The sequence below is a fragment of the Salmo salar genome, chromosome 06, assembly GCF_965601325.2.
Source record: "Salmo salar chromosome 06, fSalSal1, whole genome shotgun sequence".
Classification (NCBI taxonomy): Eukaryota; Metazoa; Chordata; class Actinopteri; order Salmoniformes; family Salmonidae; genus Salmo; species Salmo salar.
This window is the reverse complement of record NC_138296.1, coordinates 91,011,175-91,033,422: the sequence shown is the minus strand read 5'-3', so window position 1 is coordinate 91,033,422 and position 22,248 is coordinate 91,011,175. Positions and strand designations below refer to the sequence as shown.

The following is a 22,248-nucleotide window of genomic DNA, read 5'->3' as shown; positions in this document are numbered from 1 at the left end:
CACACCTCTCCCTACCAATAACATACCAGACACCTCCCCTACCAATAACATACCAGACACACCTCTCCCTACCAATAACATACCATACACACCTCTCCCTACCAATAACATACCAGACACACTCTCCCTACCAATAACATACCAGACACACCTCTCCCTACCAATAACATACCAGACACACCTCTCCCTACCAATAACATACCAGACACACCTCTCCCTACCAATAACATACCAGACACACCTCTCCCTACCAATAACATACCAGACACCTCCCCTACCAATAACATACTACACACCTCTCCCTACCAATAACATACCAGACACCTCTCCTACCAATAACATACCATACACACCTCCCTTACCAATAACATACCATACACACCTCCCCTACCAATAACATACCAGACACCTCTCCCTACCAATAACATACCAGACACACCTCCCCTACCAATAACATACCAGACACCTCCCCTACCAATAACATACCATACACACCTCTCCCTACCAATAACATACCATACACACCTCCCCTACCAATAACATACCATACACACCTCTCCCTACCAATAACATACCAGACACACCTCTCCCTACCAATAACATACCAGACACCTCTCTCCCTACCAATAACATACCAGACACACCTCTCCCTACCAATAACATACCAGACACCTCCCCTACCAATAACATACCATACACACCTCCCCTACCAATAACATACCAGACACACCTCTCCCTACCAATAACATACCAGACACCTCCCCTACCAATAACATACCAGACACCTCTCCCTACCAATAACATACCAGACACACCTCTCCCTACCAATAACATACCAGACACCTCTCCCTACCAATAACATACCAGACACCTCCCCTACCAATAACATACCAGACACCTCTCCCTACCAATAACATACCAGACACCTCCCCTACCAATAACATACCATACACACCTCTCCCTACCAATAACATACCAGACACACCTCTCCCTACCAATAACATACCAGACACCTCCCCTACCAATAACATACCAGACACACCTCTCCCTACCAATAACATACCAGACACCTCTCCCTACCAATAACATACCATACACACCTCCCCTACCAATAACATACCAGACACCTCTCTCCCTACCAATAACATACCAGACACCTCTCCCTACCAATAACATACCAGACACCTCCCCTACCAATAACATACCAGACACACCTCTCCCTACCAATAACATACCAGACACACCTCTCCCTACCAATAACATACCAGACACACCTCTCCCTACCAATAACATACCAGACACCTCCCCTACCAATAACATACCAGACACCTCTCCCTACCAATAACATACCAGACACCCTCTCCCTACCAATAACATACCAGACACCCTCTCCCTACCAATAACATACCAGACACCCTCTCCCTACCAATAACATACCAGACACCTCCCCTACCAATAACATACCAGACACACCTCTCCTACCAATAACATACCAGACACCTCTCCCTACCAATAACATACCAGACACCTCTCCCTACCAATAACATACCAGACACACCTCTCCCTACCAATAACATACCAGACACACCTCTCCCTACCAATAACATACCAGACACCTCTCCCTACCAATAACATACCAGACACCTCTCCCTACCAATAACATACCAGACACACCTCTCCCTACCAATAACATACCATACACACCTCTCCCTACCAATAACATACCAGACACACCTCCCCTACCAATAACATACCAGACACCTCTCCCTACCAATAACATACCAGACACCTCTCTCCCTACCAATAACATACCAGACACCTCCCCTACCAATAACATACCATACACACCTCTCCCTACCAATAACATACCAGACACCTCCCCTACCAATAACATACCAGACACACCTCTCCCTACCAATAACATACCAGGCCTCTCCCTACCAATAACATACCATACACACCTCCCCTACCAATAACATACCAGACACCTCTCCCTACCAATAACATACCATACACACCTCCCCTACCAATAACATACCAGACACCTCTCTCCCTACCAATAACATACCAGACACCTCCCCCTACCAATAACATACCAGACACCTCTCCCTACCAATAACATACCAGACACCTCCCCCTACCAATAACATACCAGACACCTCTCCCTACCAATAACATACCAGACACCTCTCCCTACCAATAACATACCAGACACCTCTCCCTACCAATAACATACCAGACACACCTCTCCTACCAATAACATACCAGACACCTCCCCCTACCAATAACATACCAGACACCTCCCCTACCAATAACATACCAGACACCTCTCCCTACCAATAACATACCAGACACCTCCCCTACCAATAACATACCAGACACACCTCTCCCTACCAATAACATACCATACACACCTCTCCCTACCAATAACATACCAGACACCTCTCCCTACCAATAACATACCAGACACACCTCTCCCTACCAATAACATACCAGACACCTCTCCCTACCAATAACATACCAGACACACTCTCCCTACCAATAACATACCAGACACACCTCTCCCTACCAATAACATACCAGACACACCTCTCCCTACCAATAACATACCAGACACCTCTCCCTACCAATAACATACCAGACACCTCCCCTACCAATAACATACCAGACACCTCCCCTACCAATAACATACCAGACACACCTCTCCCTACCAATAACATACCAGACACCTCTCCCTACCAATAACATACCAGACACCTCCCCCTACCAATAACATACCAGACACCTCCCCCTACCAATAACATACCAGACACCTCCCCCTACCAATAACATACCAGACACCTCCCCCTACCAATAACATACCAGACACACCTCTCCCTACCAATAACATACCAGACACCTCTCCCTACCAATAACATACCAGACACACCTCTCCCTACCAATAACATACCATACACACCTCTCCCTACCAATAACATACCAGACACCTCTCCCTACCAATAACATACCAGACACCTCCCCTACCAATAACATACCAGACACCTCTCCCTACCAATAACATACCAGACACCTCTCCCTACCAATAACATACCAGACACCTCTCCCTACCAATAACATACCAGACACACCTCTCCCTACCAATAACATACCAGACACCTCTCCCTACCAATAACATACCAGACACCTCCCCTACCAATAACATACCAGACACACCTCTCCCTACCAATAACATACCAGACACACCTCTCCCTACCAATAACATACCAGACACACTCTCCCTACCAATAACATACCAGACACCTCTCCCTACCAATAACATACCATACACACCTCTCCCTACCAATAACATACCAGACACACCTCTCCCTACCAATAACATACCAGACACACCTCTCCCTACCAATAACATACCAGACACACCTCTCCCTACCAATAACATACCAGACACACCTCTCCCTACCAATAACATACCACCCTACCAATAACATACCATACACACCTCCCCTACCAATAACATACCAGACACACCTCTCCCTACCAATAACATACCAGACACACCTCTCCCTACCAATAACATACCAGACACACCTCTCCCTACCAATAACATACCATACACACCTCCCCTACCAATAACATACCAGACACCTCTCCCTACCAATAACATACCAGACACACCTCTCCCTACCAATAACATACCATACACACCTCTCCCTACCAATAACATACCATACACACCTCTCCCTACCAATAACATACCAGACACCTCCCCTACCAATAACATACCAGACACACCTCTCCCTACCAATAACATACCAGACACCTCTCCCTACCAATAACATACCAGACACCTCCCCCTACCAATAACATACCAGACACCTCCCCCTACCAATAACATACCAGACACCTCCCCCTACCAATAACATACCAGACACCTCTCCCTACCAATAACATACCAGACACACCTCTCCCTACCAATAACATACCATACACACCTCTCCCTACCAATAACATACCAGACACCTCTCCCTACCAATAACATACCAGACACCTCCCCTACCAATAACATACCAGACACCTCTCCCTACCAATAACATACCAGACACCTCTCCCTACCAATAACATACCAGACACCTCTCCCTACCAATAACATACCAGACACACCTCTCCCTACCAATAACATACCAGACACCTCTCCCTACCAATAACATACCAGACACCTCCCCTACCAATAACATACCAGACACACCTCTCCCTACCAATAACATACCAGACACACCTCTCCCTACCAATAACATACCAGACACATCTCTCCCTACCAATAACATACCAGACACCTCTCCCTACCAATAACATACCATACACACCTCTCCCTACCAATAACATACCAGACACACCTCTCCCTACCAATAACATACCAGACACACCTCTCCCTACCAATAACATACCAGACACACCTCTCCCTACCAATAACATACCAGACACCTCCCCTACCAATAACATACCATACACACCTCTCCCTACCAATAACATACCAGACACCTCTCTCTACCAATAACATACCATACACACCTCTCCCTACCAATAACATACCATACACACCTCTCCCTACCAATAACATACCAGACACACCTCTCCCTACCAATAACATACCAGACACACCTCTCCCTACAAATAACATACCATACACACCTCCCCTACCAATAACATACCACACACCTCTCCCTACCAATAACATACCAGACACACCTCTCCCTACCAATAACATACCAGACACACCTCTCCCTACCAATAACATACCATACACACCTCTCCCTACCAATAACATACCAGACACACCTCTCCCTACCAATAACATACCATACACACCTCCCCTACCAATAACATACCATACACACCTCCCCTACCAATAACATACCATACACACCTCTCCCTACCAATAACATACCAGACACCTCCCCTACCAATAACATACCAGACACACCTCTCCCTACCAATAACATACCAGACACCTCTCCCTACCAATAACATACCAGACACCTCCCCTACCAATAACATACCATACACACCTCTCCCTACCAATAACATACCAGACACCTCCCCTACCAATAACATACCAGACACCTCTCCCTACCAATAACATACCAGACACCTCCCCCTACCAATAACATACCATACACACCTCCCCTACCAATAACATACCAGACACACCTCTCCCTACCAATAACATACCAGACACCTCTCCCTACCAATAACATACCAGACACACCTCTCCCTACCAATAACATACCAGACACCTCTCCCTACCAATAACATACCATACACACCTCTCCCTACCAATAACATACCATACACACCTCCCCTACCAATAACATACCATACACACCTCCCCTACCAATAACATACCAGACACCTCTCCCTACCAATAACATACCATACACACCTCCCTTACCAATAACATACCAGACACACCTCTCCCTACCAATAACATACCAGACACACCTCCCCTACCAATAACATACCAGACACACCTCTCCCTACCAATAACATACCAGACACCTCCCCTACCAATAACATACCAGACACCTCCCCCTACCAATAACATACCAGACACCTCCCCCTACCAATAACATACCATACACACCTCTCCCTACCAATAACATACCAGACACACCTCTCCCTACCAATAACATACCATACACACCTCTCCCTACCAATAACATACCAGACACACCTCTCCCTACCAATAACATACCAGACACACCTCTCCCTACCAATAACATACCAGACACACCTCTCCCTACCAATAACATACCAGACACACCTCTCCCTACCAATAACATACCAGACACACCTCTCCCTACCAATAACATACCAGACACACCTCCCCTACCAATAACATACCAGACACACCTCCCCTACCAATAACATACCAGACACCTCTCCCTACCAATAACATACCAGACACCTCTCCCTACCAATAACATACCAGACACACCTCTCCCTACCAATAACATACCATACACACCTCTCCCTACCAATAACATACCAGACACACCTCCCCTACCAATAACATACCAGACACACCTCTCCCTACCAATAACATACCAGACACCTCTCCCTACCAATAACATACCAGACACACCTCTCCCTACCAATAACATACCATACACACCTCTCCCTACCAATAACATACCAGACACACCTCCCCTACCAATAACATACCAGACACACCTCTCCCTACCAATAACATACCAGACACCTCTCTCCCTACCAATAACATACCATACACACCTCCCCTACCAATAACATACCAGACACCTCTCCCTACCAATAACATACCAGACACACCTCTCCCTACCAATAACATACCATACACACCTCTCCCTACCAATAACATACCAGACACACCTCTCCCTACCAATAACATACCAGACACCTCTCCCTACCAATAACATACCAGACACCTCTCTCCCTACCAATAACATACCATACACACCTCCCCTACCAATAACATACCAGACACACCTCTCCCTACCAATAACATACCAGACACCTCCCCTACCAATAACATACCAGACACCTCCTCTGATCTCCTCCACCTCCCTAAAAGTCCCTCATCTCCCCCTTACTCAACCCTGCCTCTCCCACTTTTCGTTCTGCCCCGTGAGTGAATCCTAGCCAGTCACCCAGGACTCGGCAGTGTCCCTCCTGGCCAGTATCTTTATTCTAACTAATGTAGCTAGTCCTCTTGACTTCAGTCTCCAGCATCCTGGTCGTGACTGAGACAGACCTGGACCACATGAACCATCTGGAGAATCAATGAATGAATGAATAATGAGTAAAACAATAGCTCAATGATTAAAAGGCTAGTCGCTACAAAATCCAAATTGGATGGTTTAGAGCAGCACAGCCCCGTCAGAATGGCTCTTGCATTTTTCAGTGAGTGGTCTTGGCATATGCCTGCTGTTCTTGTAATATATACAGCAGATGCAATGCGCTGGTTTTCCTGATCCAAGAGCCTTGGTGTAGAGGAGCAATAAATAAGGCTGCAGACAATTCTGATTGACCGGTGTACAGTAGCAAAGATCCCATCATAACATTTCTGGAACTGTGTGTGTGTGTGTGTGTGTGTGTGTGTGTGTGTGTGTGTGTGTGTGTGTGTGTGGTGACAGAGGGTGGTTAACCCCTGAAAACTAGAAGCAGAGAGACTTGGCAACGCTCCGCCCTGACAGAACAGCTGACGACATCGTCGCCATCCATCTGGCCCGCTGGCCTCGGAGCTAGAGAAGCTCAGTGATGTTACACGGCGCCGTAGATCGCCACGCCGACTGGAGACAAACAATCACGCTAATGACACAGATTACAATCTCTGGGGTTTTGGTTTCCCTAAAAAAAGAAATGACAGAGGGGACGGAAAATCAACTCCAGCTGGAGAGAGATCATACTGGAGAGTGAAAGGGGAGGAAGACGAGGGGAATACTACTTCATCTATGAATGTCTCAATTCGACTTCAGAAAAGAAAAATCTGTGTATATTGGTGAGTAGGAGTCATTGATCACAGATCACCTTGCTGCCTTGTGTTCGTGTCATTACCGTTTGCATTTATCCCTCCCTGCCCAACGACGATGTCTAGTGTGTTAGCACCCACCAATCATCTCTGTTGAAGACCAAGTACTGACAACATTATTTGGGCTATTTTCCCACCACTGGCATTTGCCCTTGCCCTGCCAATAAGATGTCTGCCCGTCAAGTTACCCAACAGATTGGAGGAACACGTAGCCAGTCACCAGCCATCAAAGACCTAGTTATGAAAACAGTCCAGTTTAGCCATCAAACACTACCTCACCATGAAATGAACCACAGAAGGCCCTACCCCGCACACACACTACGGAAGGCCCTACCCCGCACACACACTACGGAAGGCCCTACCCCGCACACACACTACGGAAGGCCCTACCCGCACACACACTACGGAAGGCCCTACCCCGCACACACACTACGGAAGGCCCTACCCCGCACACACACTACGGAAGGCCCTACCCGCACACACACTACGGAAGGCCCTACCCCGCACACACACTACGGAAGGCCCTACCCGCACACACACTACGGAAGGCCCTACCCCGCACACACACTACGGAAGGCCCTACCCGCACACACACTACGGAAGGCCCTACCCCGCACACACACTACGGAAGGCCCTACCCCGCACACACACTACGGAAGGCCCTACCCGCACACACACTACGGAAGGCCCTACCCCACACACTACCTCACCACGGAAGGCCCTACCCCACACACTACCTCACCACGGAACACACTACCTCACCACGGAACACACTACCTCACCACGGAACACACTACCTCACCACGGAACACACTACCTCACCACGGAACACACTACCTCACCACGGAACACACTACCTCACCACGGAACACACTACCTCACTACGGAACAAGACCAACCACGAGAGAATGGAGGAGGAATTCCTGTTACGAGGACTTCACGCCACGGAGGTGCCTGGTGTTTGTGTCTATAGGGCAACAATAGCGATAGAGCTATACAGAGCTAGGACCAGAAGTGACTGACTGTTATTGTTGTACAGGGGGCAGAATGCTGTAACACTGAAAGCACCCTGGCTGTTCCCATGCTTTCAGCTCAACATGAGACCTTTCCACACGCCACAAACGAGTGCTTTTGGTTCTCTCTATGCATCTATTTTCCCCCACTCAAGCCCATTGCCCACTCATCCCCTCCCCCTCCAAGAGGTAGTCTCTCTATAACGAGGTACAGGATGATCAGAGCAACCAGCTGTACCTTTGTCCCCCTAGTGGAGAGAGATCTACATTACATGACCAATAGTATGTGGACACCTGCTCGTCTAACATCTCATTCCAAAATCATGGGCATTACTATGGAGTTGGTCCCCCCTTTGCTGCTATAACAGCCTCCAGTCTTCTGGGAAGGCTTTCCACTAGATGTTGGAACATTGCTGCTGGGACTTGCTTCCATTCAGTCACAAGAGCATTAGTGAGGTTCGGGCACTGATGTTGGGCGATTAGGCCTGGCTCGCTGTCGGTGATCCAATTCATCCCAAAGGTGTTCGATGGGGTTGAGGTCAGGGTTCTGTGCAGGCCAGTCAAGTTCACACCGATCTCAACAAACCATTTCTGTATGGACCTCGCTTTGTGCACGGGGGCATTGTCATGCTGAAACAGGAAAGGGCCTTTCCAAAATTGTTACCAGAAAGTTGGACGCACAGAATCATCTAGAATGTCATTGTATGCTGTAGCATTAAGATTTCCCATCACTGGAACTAAGGGGCCCCAACCATGAAAAACAGCCCCTGACCATTATTCCTCCTCCACCAAACTTTACAGTTGGCACTATGCATTGTGGCAGGTAGTGTTTTCCTGGCGTCCACCAAACCCAGATTAGTCCGTCGGACTGACAGATAGTGAAGCGTGATTCATCACTCCAGAGAACACGTTTCCACTGCTCCAGAGTCCAATGGCGGCGAGCTTTACACCACTCCAGTCGACGCTTGGCATTGCACATGGTGATCTTAGGCTTGTGTGCGGCTGCTGCCATGGAAACCCATTTCATGAAGCTACCGACAAACAGTTCTTGTGTTGATGTTGCACTCGGCGGTCCCGTTCTGTGAGCTTGTGTGACCTACCACTATGCGGCTGAGCCGTTGTTGCTTCTAGATGTTTCCACTTCACAATAACAGCACTTACAGTTGACTGGGGGCAGCTCTAGCACGGCAGAAATGTTACAAACTGACCTGTTGGAAAGATGGCATCTTGTGACGGTGCCACGTTAAAAGTCACTGAGCTCTTCAGTAAGGCCATTCAACTGCCAATGTTTGTCTATGGAGATTGCATGGCTGTGTGCTCGATTTTATACACCTGTCAGCAATGGGTGAGGCTGAATCCACTAATTTGAAGGGGTGTCCACATACTTTTTGTATATTTAGTGTAGCTTAGCTTTTACAAACGTCAAGGCCAGTATTCATAAGGCGTCCCAGTCCTTCGGACTGCTGATCTAGGATCGGTTGGGGGGGGCCTGATCCAGCAGTCCTACTCAGAGATGCATTATAATCACAGGCCAGCCGCACTGTTTCTGTGGACGTCTCTCACGCTGATGACCACGATGTCGCCAAGTAAATGAGTGACCCTTGAGTCCATCCTACTATGCACCCCACTGCACCCCACTGCACCCACCTCCAGCAGGTCGATCATGCGAGTCATCTGGGAGTAGATGAGGACGCGGTGTCCCTGAGTCTTGAGACGACACAGCAGCAGATCCAGAGTGTGCAGCTTCCCACTGTCAGTGATCAGGGTCTCCTTGTCTGAAACAACAAGAACAGGTCAGTACATCTTAAATCCACATTTGCTATTGTTCTGAGGTCTTGTTGAACCAGTAACAGTGGTTGTTTTGGAGGACGTTTGGCCAGATGTTCCAGGACATCAACATCATAACTTGAAAGCTATTGATGATCTTACATCTGATAACGCAACCAGTGCTATGGTATCGACACAGTGCTAACAGTGCTATGGTATCGACACAGTGCTATGGTATCGACACAGTGCTATGGTATCGACACAGTGCTAACAGTGCTATGGTATCGACACAGTGCTAACAGTGCTATGGTATCGACACAGTGCTATGGTATCGACACAGTGCTATGGTATCGACACAGTGCTAACAGTGCTATGGTATCGACACAGTGCTAACAGTGCTATGGTATCGACACAGTGCTAACAGTGCTATGGTATCGACACAGTGCTATGGTATCGACACAGTGCTAACAGTGCTATGGTATCGACACAGTGCTAACAGTGCTATGGTATCGACACAGTGCTATGGTATCGACACAGTGCTAACAGTGCTAACAGTGCTAACAGTGCTATGGTATCGACACAGTGCTATGGTATCGACACAGTGCTATGGTATCGACACAGTGCTAACAGTGCTATGGTATCGACACAGTGCTAACAGTGCTATGGTATCGACACAGTGCTATGGTATCGACACAGTGCTAACAGTGCTATGGTATCGACACAGTGCTATGGTATCGACACAGTGCTAACAGTGCTATGGTATCGACACAGTGCTAACAGTGCTATGGTATCGACACAGTGCTATGGTATCGACACAGTGCTAACAGTGCTATGGTATCGACACAGTGCTAACAGTGCTATGGTATCGACACAGTGCTATGGTATCGACACAGTGCTAACAGTGCTATGGTATCGACACAGTGCTAACAGTGCTATGGTATCGACACAGTGCTATGGTATCGACACAGTGCTAACAGTGCTATGGTATCGACACAGTGCTATGGTATCGACACAGTGCTAACAGTGCTATGGTATCGACACAGTGCTAACAGTGCTATGGTATCGACACAGTGCTATGGTATCGACACAGTGCTAACAGTGCTATGGTATCGACACAGTGCTATGGTATCGACACAGTGCTAACAGTGCTATGGTATCGACACAGTGCTAACAGTGCTATGGTATCGACACAGTGCTATGGTATCGACACAGTGCTAACAGTGCTATGGTATCGACACAGTGCTATGGTATCGACACAGTGCTAACAGTGCTATGGTATCGACACAGTGCTATGGTATCGACACAGTGCTATGGTATCGACACAGTGCTATGGTATCGACACAGTGCTATGGTATCGACACAGTGCTATGGTATCGACACAGTGCTATGGTATCGACACAGTGCTATGGTATCGACACAGTGCTATGGTATCGACACAGTGCTATGGTATCGACACAGTGCTATGGTATCGACACAGTGCTATCGTATCGACACAGTGCTATCGTATCGACACAGTGCTATCGTATCGACACAGTGCTATCGTATCGACACAGTGCTATGGTATCGACACAGTGCTATGATATCGACACAGTGCTATGGTATCGACACAGTGCAGACAGGCAGGCAGACAGCCAGGCAGGCAGACAGGCAGCCAGGCAGGCAGACAGGCAGACAGACACAGTGAGGCAGGCAGGCAGACAGACAGACACAGTGAGGCAGGCAGACACAGGGAGGCAGGCAGACACAGGGAGGCAGGCAGACACAGGGAGGCAGGCAGACAGACAGACACAGGGAGGCAGGCAGACAGACAGACACAGGGAGGCAGGCAGACAGACAGACACAGGGAGGCAGGCAGACAGACAGACACAGGGAGGCAGGCAGACAGACAGACACAGGGAGGCAGGCAGACAGACAGACACAGGGAGGCAGGCAGACAGACAGACACAGGGAGGCAGGCAGACAGACAGACACAGGGAGGCAGGCAGACAGACAGACACAGGGAGGCAGGCAGACAGACAGACACAGGGAGGCAGGCAGACAGACAGACACAGGGAGGCAGGCAGGCAGACAGACACAGGGAGGCAGGCAGACAGACACAGGGAGGCAGGCAGACAGACACAGGGAGGCAGGCAGACAGACACAGGGAGGCAGGCAGACAGACACAGGGAGGCAGGCAGGCAGGCAGGCAGGCAGGCAGGCAGACAGACAGACAGACAGACAGACAGACAGACAGACAGACAGACAGACAGAGGGAGGCAGGCAGGCAGGCAGGCAGACAGACACAGGGAGCCAGGCAGGCAGGCAGGCAGACAGGCAGGCAGACAGGGAGCCAGGCAGGCAGGCAGGCAGACAGACAGACACAGGGAGGCAGGCAGACAGACAGACACAGGGAGGCAGGCAGACAGACAGACACAGGGAGGCAGGCAGACAGACAGACACAGGGAGGCAGGCAGACAGACACAGGGAGGCAGGCAGACAGACACAGGGAGGCAGGCAGACAGACACAGGGAGGCAGGCAGACAGACACAGGGAGGCAGGCAGACAGACACAGGGAGGCAGGCAGACAGACACAGGGAGGCAGGCAGACAGACACAGGGAGGCAGGCAGACAGACACAGGGAGGCAGGCAGACAGACACAGGGAGGCAGGCAGACAGAGAGGGAGCTGTGGCTGAGACAGATAGTAGATACAGTCTGGATCAGTAGGGCTGGTAACAGTTGTGACATGGCAGTCTGTACCAGACAAGCCTCTTCCCCAGGCCTCCAAGACAAACACCATGCCTCACCATCAAAGACTTGGAATAGGCTTTGGCGTCATAGGAAGAGAGGGAGACACAGGGGGAGACACAGGGGGAGAAAGAGAGGGGGGGAGACAGGCGGAGAGAGACACAGGACGGAAGGAGTGAGATGAAAGAGATCACCCAGACCCAACAGACCACCCAGACCCACCAGACTAGGGTACAGAACCACCCAGACCCAACAGACCAGGGTACAAAACCACCCAGACCAGGATACAGAACCACCCAGACCCACCAGACTAGGGTACAGAACTACCCAGACCCACCAGACTAGGGTACAGAACCACCCAGACCCAACAGACCAGGGTACAGAACCACCCAGACAGGATACAGAACCACCCAGACCAGGGTACAGAACCACCCAGACCAGGGTACTCCCCAGACCCAACAGACCAGGGTACAGAACCACCCAGACCCAACAGACCAGGGTACAGAACCACCCAGACCCAACAGACCAGGGTACAGAACCACCCAGACCCAACAGACCAGGGTACAGAACCACCCAGACCCAACAGACCAGGGTACAGAACCACCCAGACAGGATACAGAACCACCCAGACCAGGGTACAGACCCAACAGACCAGGGTACAGAACCACCCAGACCCACCAGACCAGGGTACAGAACCACCCGGACCCACCAGACCAGGGTACAGAACCACCCAGACCCACCAGACCAGGGTACTGCCCAGACCCAACAGACCAGGGTACAGAACCACCCAGACCAGGGTACTGCCCAGACCCAACAGACTAGGGTACAGAACCACCCAGGCCCAACAGACCAGGGTACAGAACCACCCAGGCCCAACAGACCAGGGTACAGAACCACCCAGGCCCAACAGACCAGGGTACAGAACCACCCAGGCCCAACAGACCAGGGTACAGAACCACCCAGACCCACCAGACTAGGGTACAGAACCACCCAGACCCAACAGACCAGGGTACAAAACCACCCAGACCAGGATACAGAACCACCCAGACCCACCAGACTAGGGTACAGAACTACCCAGACCCACCAGACTAGGGTACAGAACCACCCAGACCCACCAGACTAGGGTACAGAACCACCCAGACCCAACAGACCAGGGTACAGAACCACCCAGACCCAACAGACCAGGGTACAGAACCACCCAGACCCAACAGACCAGGGTACAGAACCACCCAGACCCAACAGACCAGGGTACAGAACCACCCAGACAGGATACAGAACCACCCAGACCAGGGTACAGACCCAACAGACCAGGGTACAGAACCACCCAGACCCACCAGACCAGGGTACAGAACCACCCGGACCCACCAGACCAGGGTACAGAACCACCCAGACCCACCAGGCCAGGGTACTGCCCAGACCCAACAGACCAGGGTACAGAACCACCCAGACCAGGGTACTGCCCAGACCCAACAGACTAGGGTACAGAACCACCCAGGCCCAACAGACCAGGGTACAGAACCACCCAGGCCCAACAGACCAGGGTACAGAACCACCCAGGCCCAACAGACCAGGGTACAGAACCACCCAGACCCACCAGACTAGGGTACAGAACCACCCAGACCCAACAGACCAGGGTACAGAACCACCCAGACCCAACAGACCAGGGTACAGAACCACCCAGACAGGATACAGAACCACCCAGACCAGGGTACAGACCCAACAGACCAGGGTACAGAACCACCCAGACCCACCAGACCAGGGTACAGAACCACCCGGACCCACCAGACCAGGGTACAGAACCACCCAGACCCACCAGACCAGGGTACTGCCCAGACCCAACAGACCAGGGTACAGAACCACCCAGACCAGGGTACTGCCCAGACCCAACAGACTAGGGTACAGAACCACCCAGGCCCAACAGACCAGGGTACAGAACCACCCAGGCCCAACAGACCAGGGTACAGAACCACCCAGACCAGGGTACTGCCCAGACCTAACAGACCAGGGTACAGAACCACCCAGACCAGGGTACAGAACCGCCCAGACCCAACAGACCAGGGTACAGAACCACCCAGGCCCAACAGACCAGGGTACAGAACCACCCAGACCAGGGTACTGCCCAGACCCAACAGACCAGGGTACAGAACCACCCAGACCCAACAGACCAGGGTACAGAACCACCCAGGCCCAACAGACCAGGGTACTCCCCAGACCCATTCCAATGTAACACCACCACAGGCCATTTATAATCCTCTGCTTTGGCAAACAAACATTTCCATTACCTTCACTAAAACACAGTCGAGAGCTTTTTGCAACTTTGTTAAAAAGAAGAAGAGTGAAACAATTTTCTGCCAAAAGAGGGAGTTGTTTTTTTTGTCTGCTGTTCGACCTTTACATTGCATCCAAACAACAGAGCAACACTTCAACGTTTCACTCACCACAGAAGCATTCCTAACAGCCACTTTCCCTAAACCCCAGAGGCCTCACAGCCTCACCAAACACAGAGCCGTCTATGGCAGTGTTATTTTAGAACTACCACTTCATAAAAGGAGGGAGTGATTCAAATAAAACGGGATTGATTTTTGTTGTTGTTGAAATGTCTACCTCCTTCCAAAACAACACGAATAGCTTGACATTATAAATACATGTTTTTTCAGCATAATACTAAAATGGCTGGTTAGTCTTAAAAATGAGCCAATTGGGAACAAAGAAAGAAAGTGAGGCCACAAAATAATAACGTGGACGAGGATTTAAAGGGTTAGTTCAGGTTATGTTCTGGTATGACTGTTATCAGAGAAAATACACTAGTCTGTACACACACTGATGTCACGTTACTATGGATACCAAACATACCAACAAGCATTGTGATCTGCCCTCTTCATTACCTCCTCACTACCCTATCCAACCCTCTTCATCACCTCCTCACTACCCTATCCAACCCTCTTCATCACCTCCTCACTACCCTATCCATCACCTCCTCACTACCCTATCCATCACCTCCTCACTACCCTATCCATTACCTCCTCACTACCCTATCCATCACCTCCTCACTACCCTATCCATCACCTCCTCACTACCCTATCCATCACCTCCTCACTACCCTATCCATCACCTCCTCACTACCCTATCCATCACCTCCTCACTACCCTATCCATCACCTCCTCACTACCCTATCCATCACCTCCTCACTACCCTATCCATCACCTCCTCACTACCCTGTCCATCACCTCCTCACTACCCTATCCATCACCTCCTCACTACCCTATCCATTACCTCCTCACTACCCTATCCATCACCTCCTCACTACCCTGTCCATCACCTCCTCACTACCCTATCCATTACCTCCTCACTACCCTATCCATCACCTCCTCACTACCCTATCCATCACCTCCTCACTACCCTATCCATCACCTCCTCACTACCCTATCCATCACCTCCTCACTACCCTATCCATCACCTCCTCACTACCCTATCCATCACCTCCTCACTACCCTATCCATCACCTCCTCACTACCCTATCCATCACCTCCTCACTACCCTATCCATCACCTCCTCACTACCCTATCCATCACCTCCTCACTACCCTATCCATCACCTCCTCACTACCCTATCCATTACCTCCTCACTACCCTATCCATTACCTCCTCACTACCCTATCCATCACCTCCTCACTACCCTATCCATCACCTCCTCACTACCCTATCCATCACCTCCTCACTACCCTATCCATCACCTCCTCACTACCCTATCCATCACCTCCTCACTACCCTATCCATTACCTCCTCACTACCCTATCCATTACCTCCTCACTACCCTATCCAACCCTCTTCATTAGAGTAACACACGGCTATATCGGTCTGCTAATACAGGACCAATAAAGTTTGTTTTCTTCCATTTTTTAAAAATGTTTTATTATTATTTAGACTTTTCACTGGGTGCTGCGTCCCCCTCAACACCCCTACCCTTCCAATATGCCCACTGATGTGTATCAAAGTAGTAAAGTGGTGGTATACGCTGTATCAGTTCATAAGGCTGATGGAACATATCAGAATGTTCAGTTTCAAAATGTTGATAAACTATTATTTCTTCACGTTTCAGGCGCAGCAACGTGAACACGGCAGTAGGCCTCTGCGCCAATGTTCCAAAATGCAAATATGCAGGGAAAGTTGTTTCAGGACAAATACGGAGAAAGGTGTTACAAATGTAGAAAGAGGGGGAGATCTAAAGATGAAATAACTAGCGTGGAATGCTAATATGACTAAGATAATGCCTTTGGCTGCTAGACAATGAAATAAAGTTGAAAGAAAACAATAGAACGTAAATCAATCCAGTGGCCTTCTGTTTGGCAAACTCCATCTCATGTGTTCTACAGAAACACAGCTAACCCAACAACAGTGCTAGGTGCCTGTACTAAAGAAACACAGCTAACCCAACAACAGTGCTAGGTGCATGTACTACAGAAACACTGCTAACCCAACAACAGTGCTAGGTGCATGTACTACAGAAACACTGCTAACGCAACAACAGTGCTAGCTGCCTGTACTACAGAAACACTGCTAACCCAACAACAGTGCTAGCTGCCTGTACTACAGAAACACTGCTAACCCAACAACAGTGCTAGCTGCCTGTACTACAGAAACACAGCCAACCCAACAACAGTGCTAGCTGCCTGTACTACAGAAACACTGCTAACCCAACAACAGTGCTAGCTGCCTGTACTACAGAAACACAGCTAACCCAACAACAGTGCTAGCTGCCTGTACTACAGAAACACTGCTAACCCAACAACAGTGCTAGCTGCCTGTACTACAGAAACACTGCTAACCCAACAACAGTGCTAGCTGCCTGTACTACAGAAACACAGCCAACCCAACAACAGTGCTAGGTGCCTGTACTACAGAAACACAGCTAACCCAACAACAGTGCTAGCTGCCTGTACTACAGAAACACAGCCAACCCAACAACAGTGCTAGGTGCCTGTACTACAGAAACACTGCTAACCCAACAACAGTGCTAGCTGCCTGTACTACAGAAACACTGCTAACCCAACAACAGTGCTAGCTGCCTGTACTACAGAAACACTGCTAACCCAACAACAGTGCTAGGTGCCTGTACTACAGAAACAGTGCTAACCCAACAACAGTGCTAGCTGCCTGTACTACAGAAACACAGCTAACCCAACAACAGTGCTAGGTACCTGTACTACAGAAACACAGCTAACCCAACAACAGTGCTAGCTGCCTGTACTACAGAAACACTGCTAACCCAACAACAGTGCTAGCTGCCTGTACTACAGAAACAACGCTAACCCAACAACAGTGCTAGCTGCCTGCTCACTTGAATTTAAGGGTAACGACGCTAAAAAAAGCTACATTTCTTAGATTTTTCCCAGACCTCAAAAGTGGTTTCCTGGTGTGGTTTCAGCATTGTTGTGGACTTGGAAAATCCAATTTTGTTGTTTTTCTAAAGTGTGACAGATTGAAAAACTGAAACCTGTGCATTTCTGCCTCCGTTGACAGACTAATTTATCTGTTTCAATAGTAGGCCTTCTTATAGCCGACTTGCACAGTACAGCTTGAGTTGGCCTGACTGTTAAAGACCAATATGGGATTGATCATATTAGGTCCTTCAGAGTGTGTCACCTTTCCTTTGCCGTGCAGGACGTTTGGGACAAACTGGAGTATAGCCACTTCTCCAGAAACCAGACAGGAGAGGGAGAGAGGGAGAGAGGGAGAGAGGAGACAGTCTAATTATGACCCTGGCTCTCTGAAGAAGACAGAGCTCTGTTCTACTCTGTGTTTAGTGGGCAATACACCACAGTGGTCTGGTCTCACCACAGAGCAGAGGGGAACAGAACAGATATTTGCTACATTAGCATCCCATTAGCTGATTACTAGTCTTACTTAAGTCCCATAAAACAAAAAAGTCACAGAAAAAATACTTTACAATTGACATACATTTAAAACATATATCAGTTACACACACACACACACAACCAGTAGGTCACATGTCAGTACACACACACACACACACACACACACACCCCCACCCACCCACCAGGTCACATGTCAGTACACACACACACACACACACACACACACACACCCACCCAGTAGGTCACATGTCAGTACACACACACACAACCAGTAGGTCACATGTCAGTACACACACACAACCAGTAGGTCACATGGGGAATGGAGAGGAACAGAACAGAACAGAAAAGAGGAGAACAGAACAGAGCGGAACAGAACGGAGCGGAACAGAACGGAACGGGACAGAACAGAGCACTGTGAAGCCTGTCCTTAAGATATATTACACACAGGCAGGTCTTTGTCAAGAGTCAGGCCCAACTCTGGTGAAGAGACAGAGAGAGAGCCCTACATTATGTATTTTCCCTCCAGATCCCAAAGCCAGACCCAGTGGGCCAGGCAGGCATAATGTGGGTAAGGTCGCCCCCTGTAGGCCTGATGAGGAGCAAATGGACCTCAGGGGAGGTCAACCCAAGCTGAGCTGGCCTCCTGTTGGATTCTGTTTCAACCCTTTTCTAAAACACACCTGGTTTTAATAATGCGCTGCCCAGGACCTGGATAAGCTGAGTCTGGCGTGTAGGATGGAACTAAGGTTAGCATCAAGTACAGGCCTTCAGCCATGGCCAAAGCCAGTCAGACAGTAAACAATGATGTAGCTAACAGCACTAGGCTAGCTGTCTGACGGTATTGTTTCTGCCTCTGTGTGTGTGTGTGTGTGTGTGTGTGTGTGTGTGTTAACAGCGCTAGGCTAGCTGTCTGACGGTGTTGTTCCTGCCTCTCTCTCTGTGTGTGTGCTAACAGCGCTAGGCTAGCTGTCTGACGGTGTTGTTCCTGCCTCTCTGTGTGTGTGCTAACAGCACTAGGCTAGCTGTCTGACGGTGTTGTTTCTGCCTCTCTCTGTGTGTGTGTGTGTGCTAACAGCGCTAGGCTAGCTGTCTGACGGTGTTGTTTCTGCCTCTCTCTGTGTGTGCTAACAGCGCTAGGCTAGCTGTCTGACGGTGTTGTTTCTGCCTCTCTGTGTGTGTGTGTGTGTGCTAACAGCGCTAGGCTAGCTGTCTGACGGTTTTGTTTCTGCCTCTCCGTGTGTGTTTGCTAACAGCGCCAGGCTAGCTGCCTGACGGTGTTGTTTCTGCCTCTCTGTGTGTGTGTGCTAACAGTGCTAGGCTAGCTGTCTGACGGTGTTGTTTCTGCCTGTGTGTGTGTCTATCAGAAGGCCAGGGAGGTTTCCTGACTTTTTAGTGGAGAGCGGAGATTCTTGAAGGGACAGGAAGACAATACTGTTTCTCACAGCACGCAGACAGACAAACAGACAGAGACAGACAGACAGACAGACAGACAGACCACTTCTACCTCTCTCACACACTTGCCTCCTAGCTTACAGCGCAGGCTCCCACAATAAACAGAAGCTGTAGTGAGAGAGCAGTCATTTAGGAAGCCTGTGACAGAGAGAAGCCACACAGACAACAGGGTGTTTAGACAGGTCCTTCCTGGTGCTTTCCAGCATCAGCTGTGGGGACAATTTATCATCACCCTTTAGGTCACATGACTTATAAATGATTAGTAAATAACGTAGTGCTCTACAACGCCTCGCCGTTCATGTCCCTCATCAGCTAAGAGTACACAGAGATAGACAGTACAAAGACGTGACCTTTGACACCAGCCTAATGTTCACCAAACAAGTCTTTCTTTTAATGATCAAAACTCTTTCATCATCAACAACTCAAGCCACTGGCGTCTTTGTTTTGTCCAATCAAAAGCTTGATTTCATGACTGATACTGGTAAGTGGTTCACGTCATGCTCAAACAAACATTCATCACAGCAGTTATTTGTTCTAAAGGTGTGGGGCTGGGATTCAAGAGAGAGAGAGAGGTGGTAGAGAGAGGTGGTACAGAGAGAGAGAGAGAGAGAGAGAGAGAGAGAGAGGTGGTAGAGAGAGAGAGAGAGAGAGGTGGTAGAGAGAGAGAGAGAGGTGGTAGAAAGAGAGAGAGAGAGAGAGAGGTGGTAGAGAGAGAGAGAGAGAGAGAGGTGGTAGAGAGAGAGAGAGAGAGAGGGGTGGTAGAGAGAGAGAGAGAGAGAGAGAGAGAGAGAGAGAGGGGTGGTAGAGAGAGAGAGGTGGTAGAGAGAGAGAGGTGGTAGAGAGAGAGAGGTGGTAGAGAGAGAGAGGTGGTAGAGAGAGAGAGGTGGTAGAGAGAGAGAGGTGGTAGAGAGAGAGAGAGAGAGAGAGAGAGAGAGAGAGAGAGAGAGGAGAGAGAGGGGTGGTAGAGAGAGAGAGAGGGGTGGTAGAGAGGGAGAGAGGTGGTAGAGAGAGAGAGAGGGGTGGTAGAGAGAGAGAGAGAGAGACATTGACATTTAAAATGGTTAGGGTAAGGGTTAAGGGTAGGGTTTAAGGTTAGGGTTTAGGGGTTAAGAGTAGGGTTTAGGGGTTAAGGTTAGGGTCTACTGGGTATGGACGTCCCAAGGATCTCAGATAGCACTAACCAACAAGAAACTAGCAGAACAGTCTTCGGTTGCCTTGGCGACACAGCCCACAATGCAGCAGCAGGACGCATAGAAATAGAACGAACTGTAATTTCTATCATTCTATACTGAACACAAATATAAACGCAACATGTAACAAAAGTAAAGATTTGACTGAGTTACAGTTCAAAACTTGGAGACATCTGTGGCATTGTGTTGGGTGACAAAACTACCTATTTTAAAGTGGCCTTTTATTTTCCCCAGCACAAGGTGCACCTGTGTAATGATCATTGTGTTTAATCAGCTTCTTGATATACCACACCTGTCAGGTGGATGGATTATCTTGGCAAAGGAGAAACGCTCGCTAACAGGGATGTAAACACATTTGAGCAACAACATCTGAGAGAAATAAAGCTATTTGTGAGTATGGAACACACATGTCTAAATCTACAATTCACACGGTTATAACGGACACCGCGGTCATTTGGCTGGCCAATTACCGGCAGCCTAATTTCCATGACAACCCCTAGTGGATGGAGCGTAGGGTCCTTCCCATTGGTCTGTGAAAGTGGAGACTGTGAGAAGAAGACGTGAGACACCTTAATCAGTCTGTATATTAGTCACACACAGAAGGAGGAAGACTTTCTGTGCAAGGCGAGAAGACATCACTACGAGTCTGAATAGACTGC

The 22,248-nt window shown here is 49.2% G+C and overlaps 1 protein-coding gene across 7 annotated transcripts in view; it reads right to left on the bottom strand.

Annotated features, from left to right (window-relative positions):
* Window positions 1-22,248, bottom strand: part of ino80 (INO80 complex ATPase subunit) — a 112,053-nt gene that overhangs the window by 35,979 nt on the left and 53,826 nt on the right. For all 7 annotated transcript variants that reach the window (XM_082977058.1, XM_082977063.1, XM_082977062.1 and 4 more), the window contains exon 27: window positions 10,228-10,355. In XM_082977058.1, the coding sequence (XP_082833184.1) occupies window positions 10,228-10,355 (128 nt within the window). The remainder of the gene's footprint in view (window positions 1-10,227; window positions 10,356-22,248) is intronic.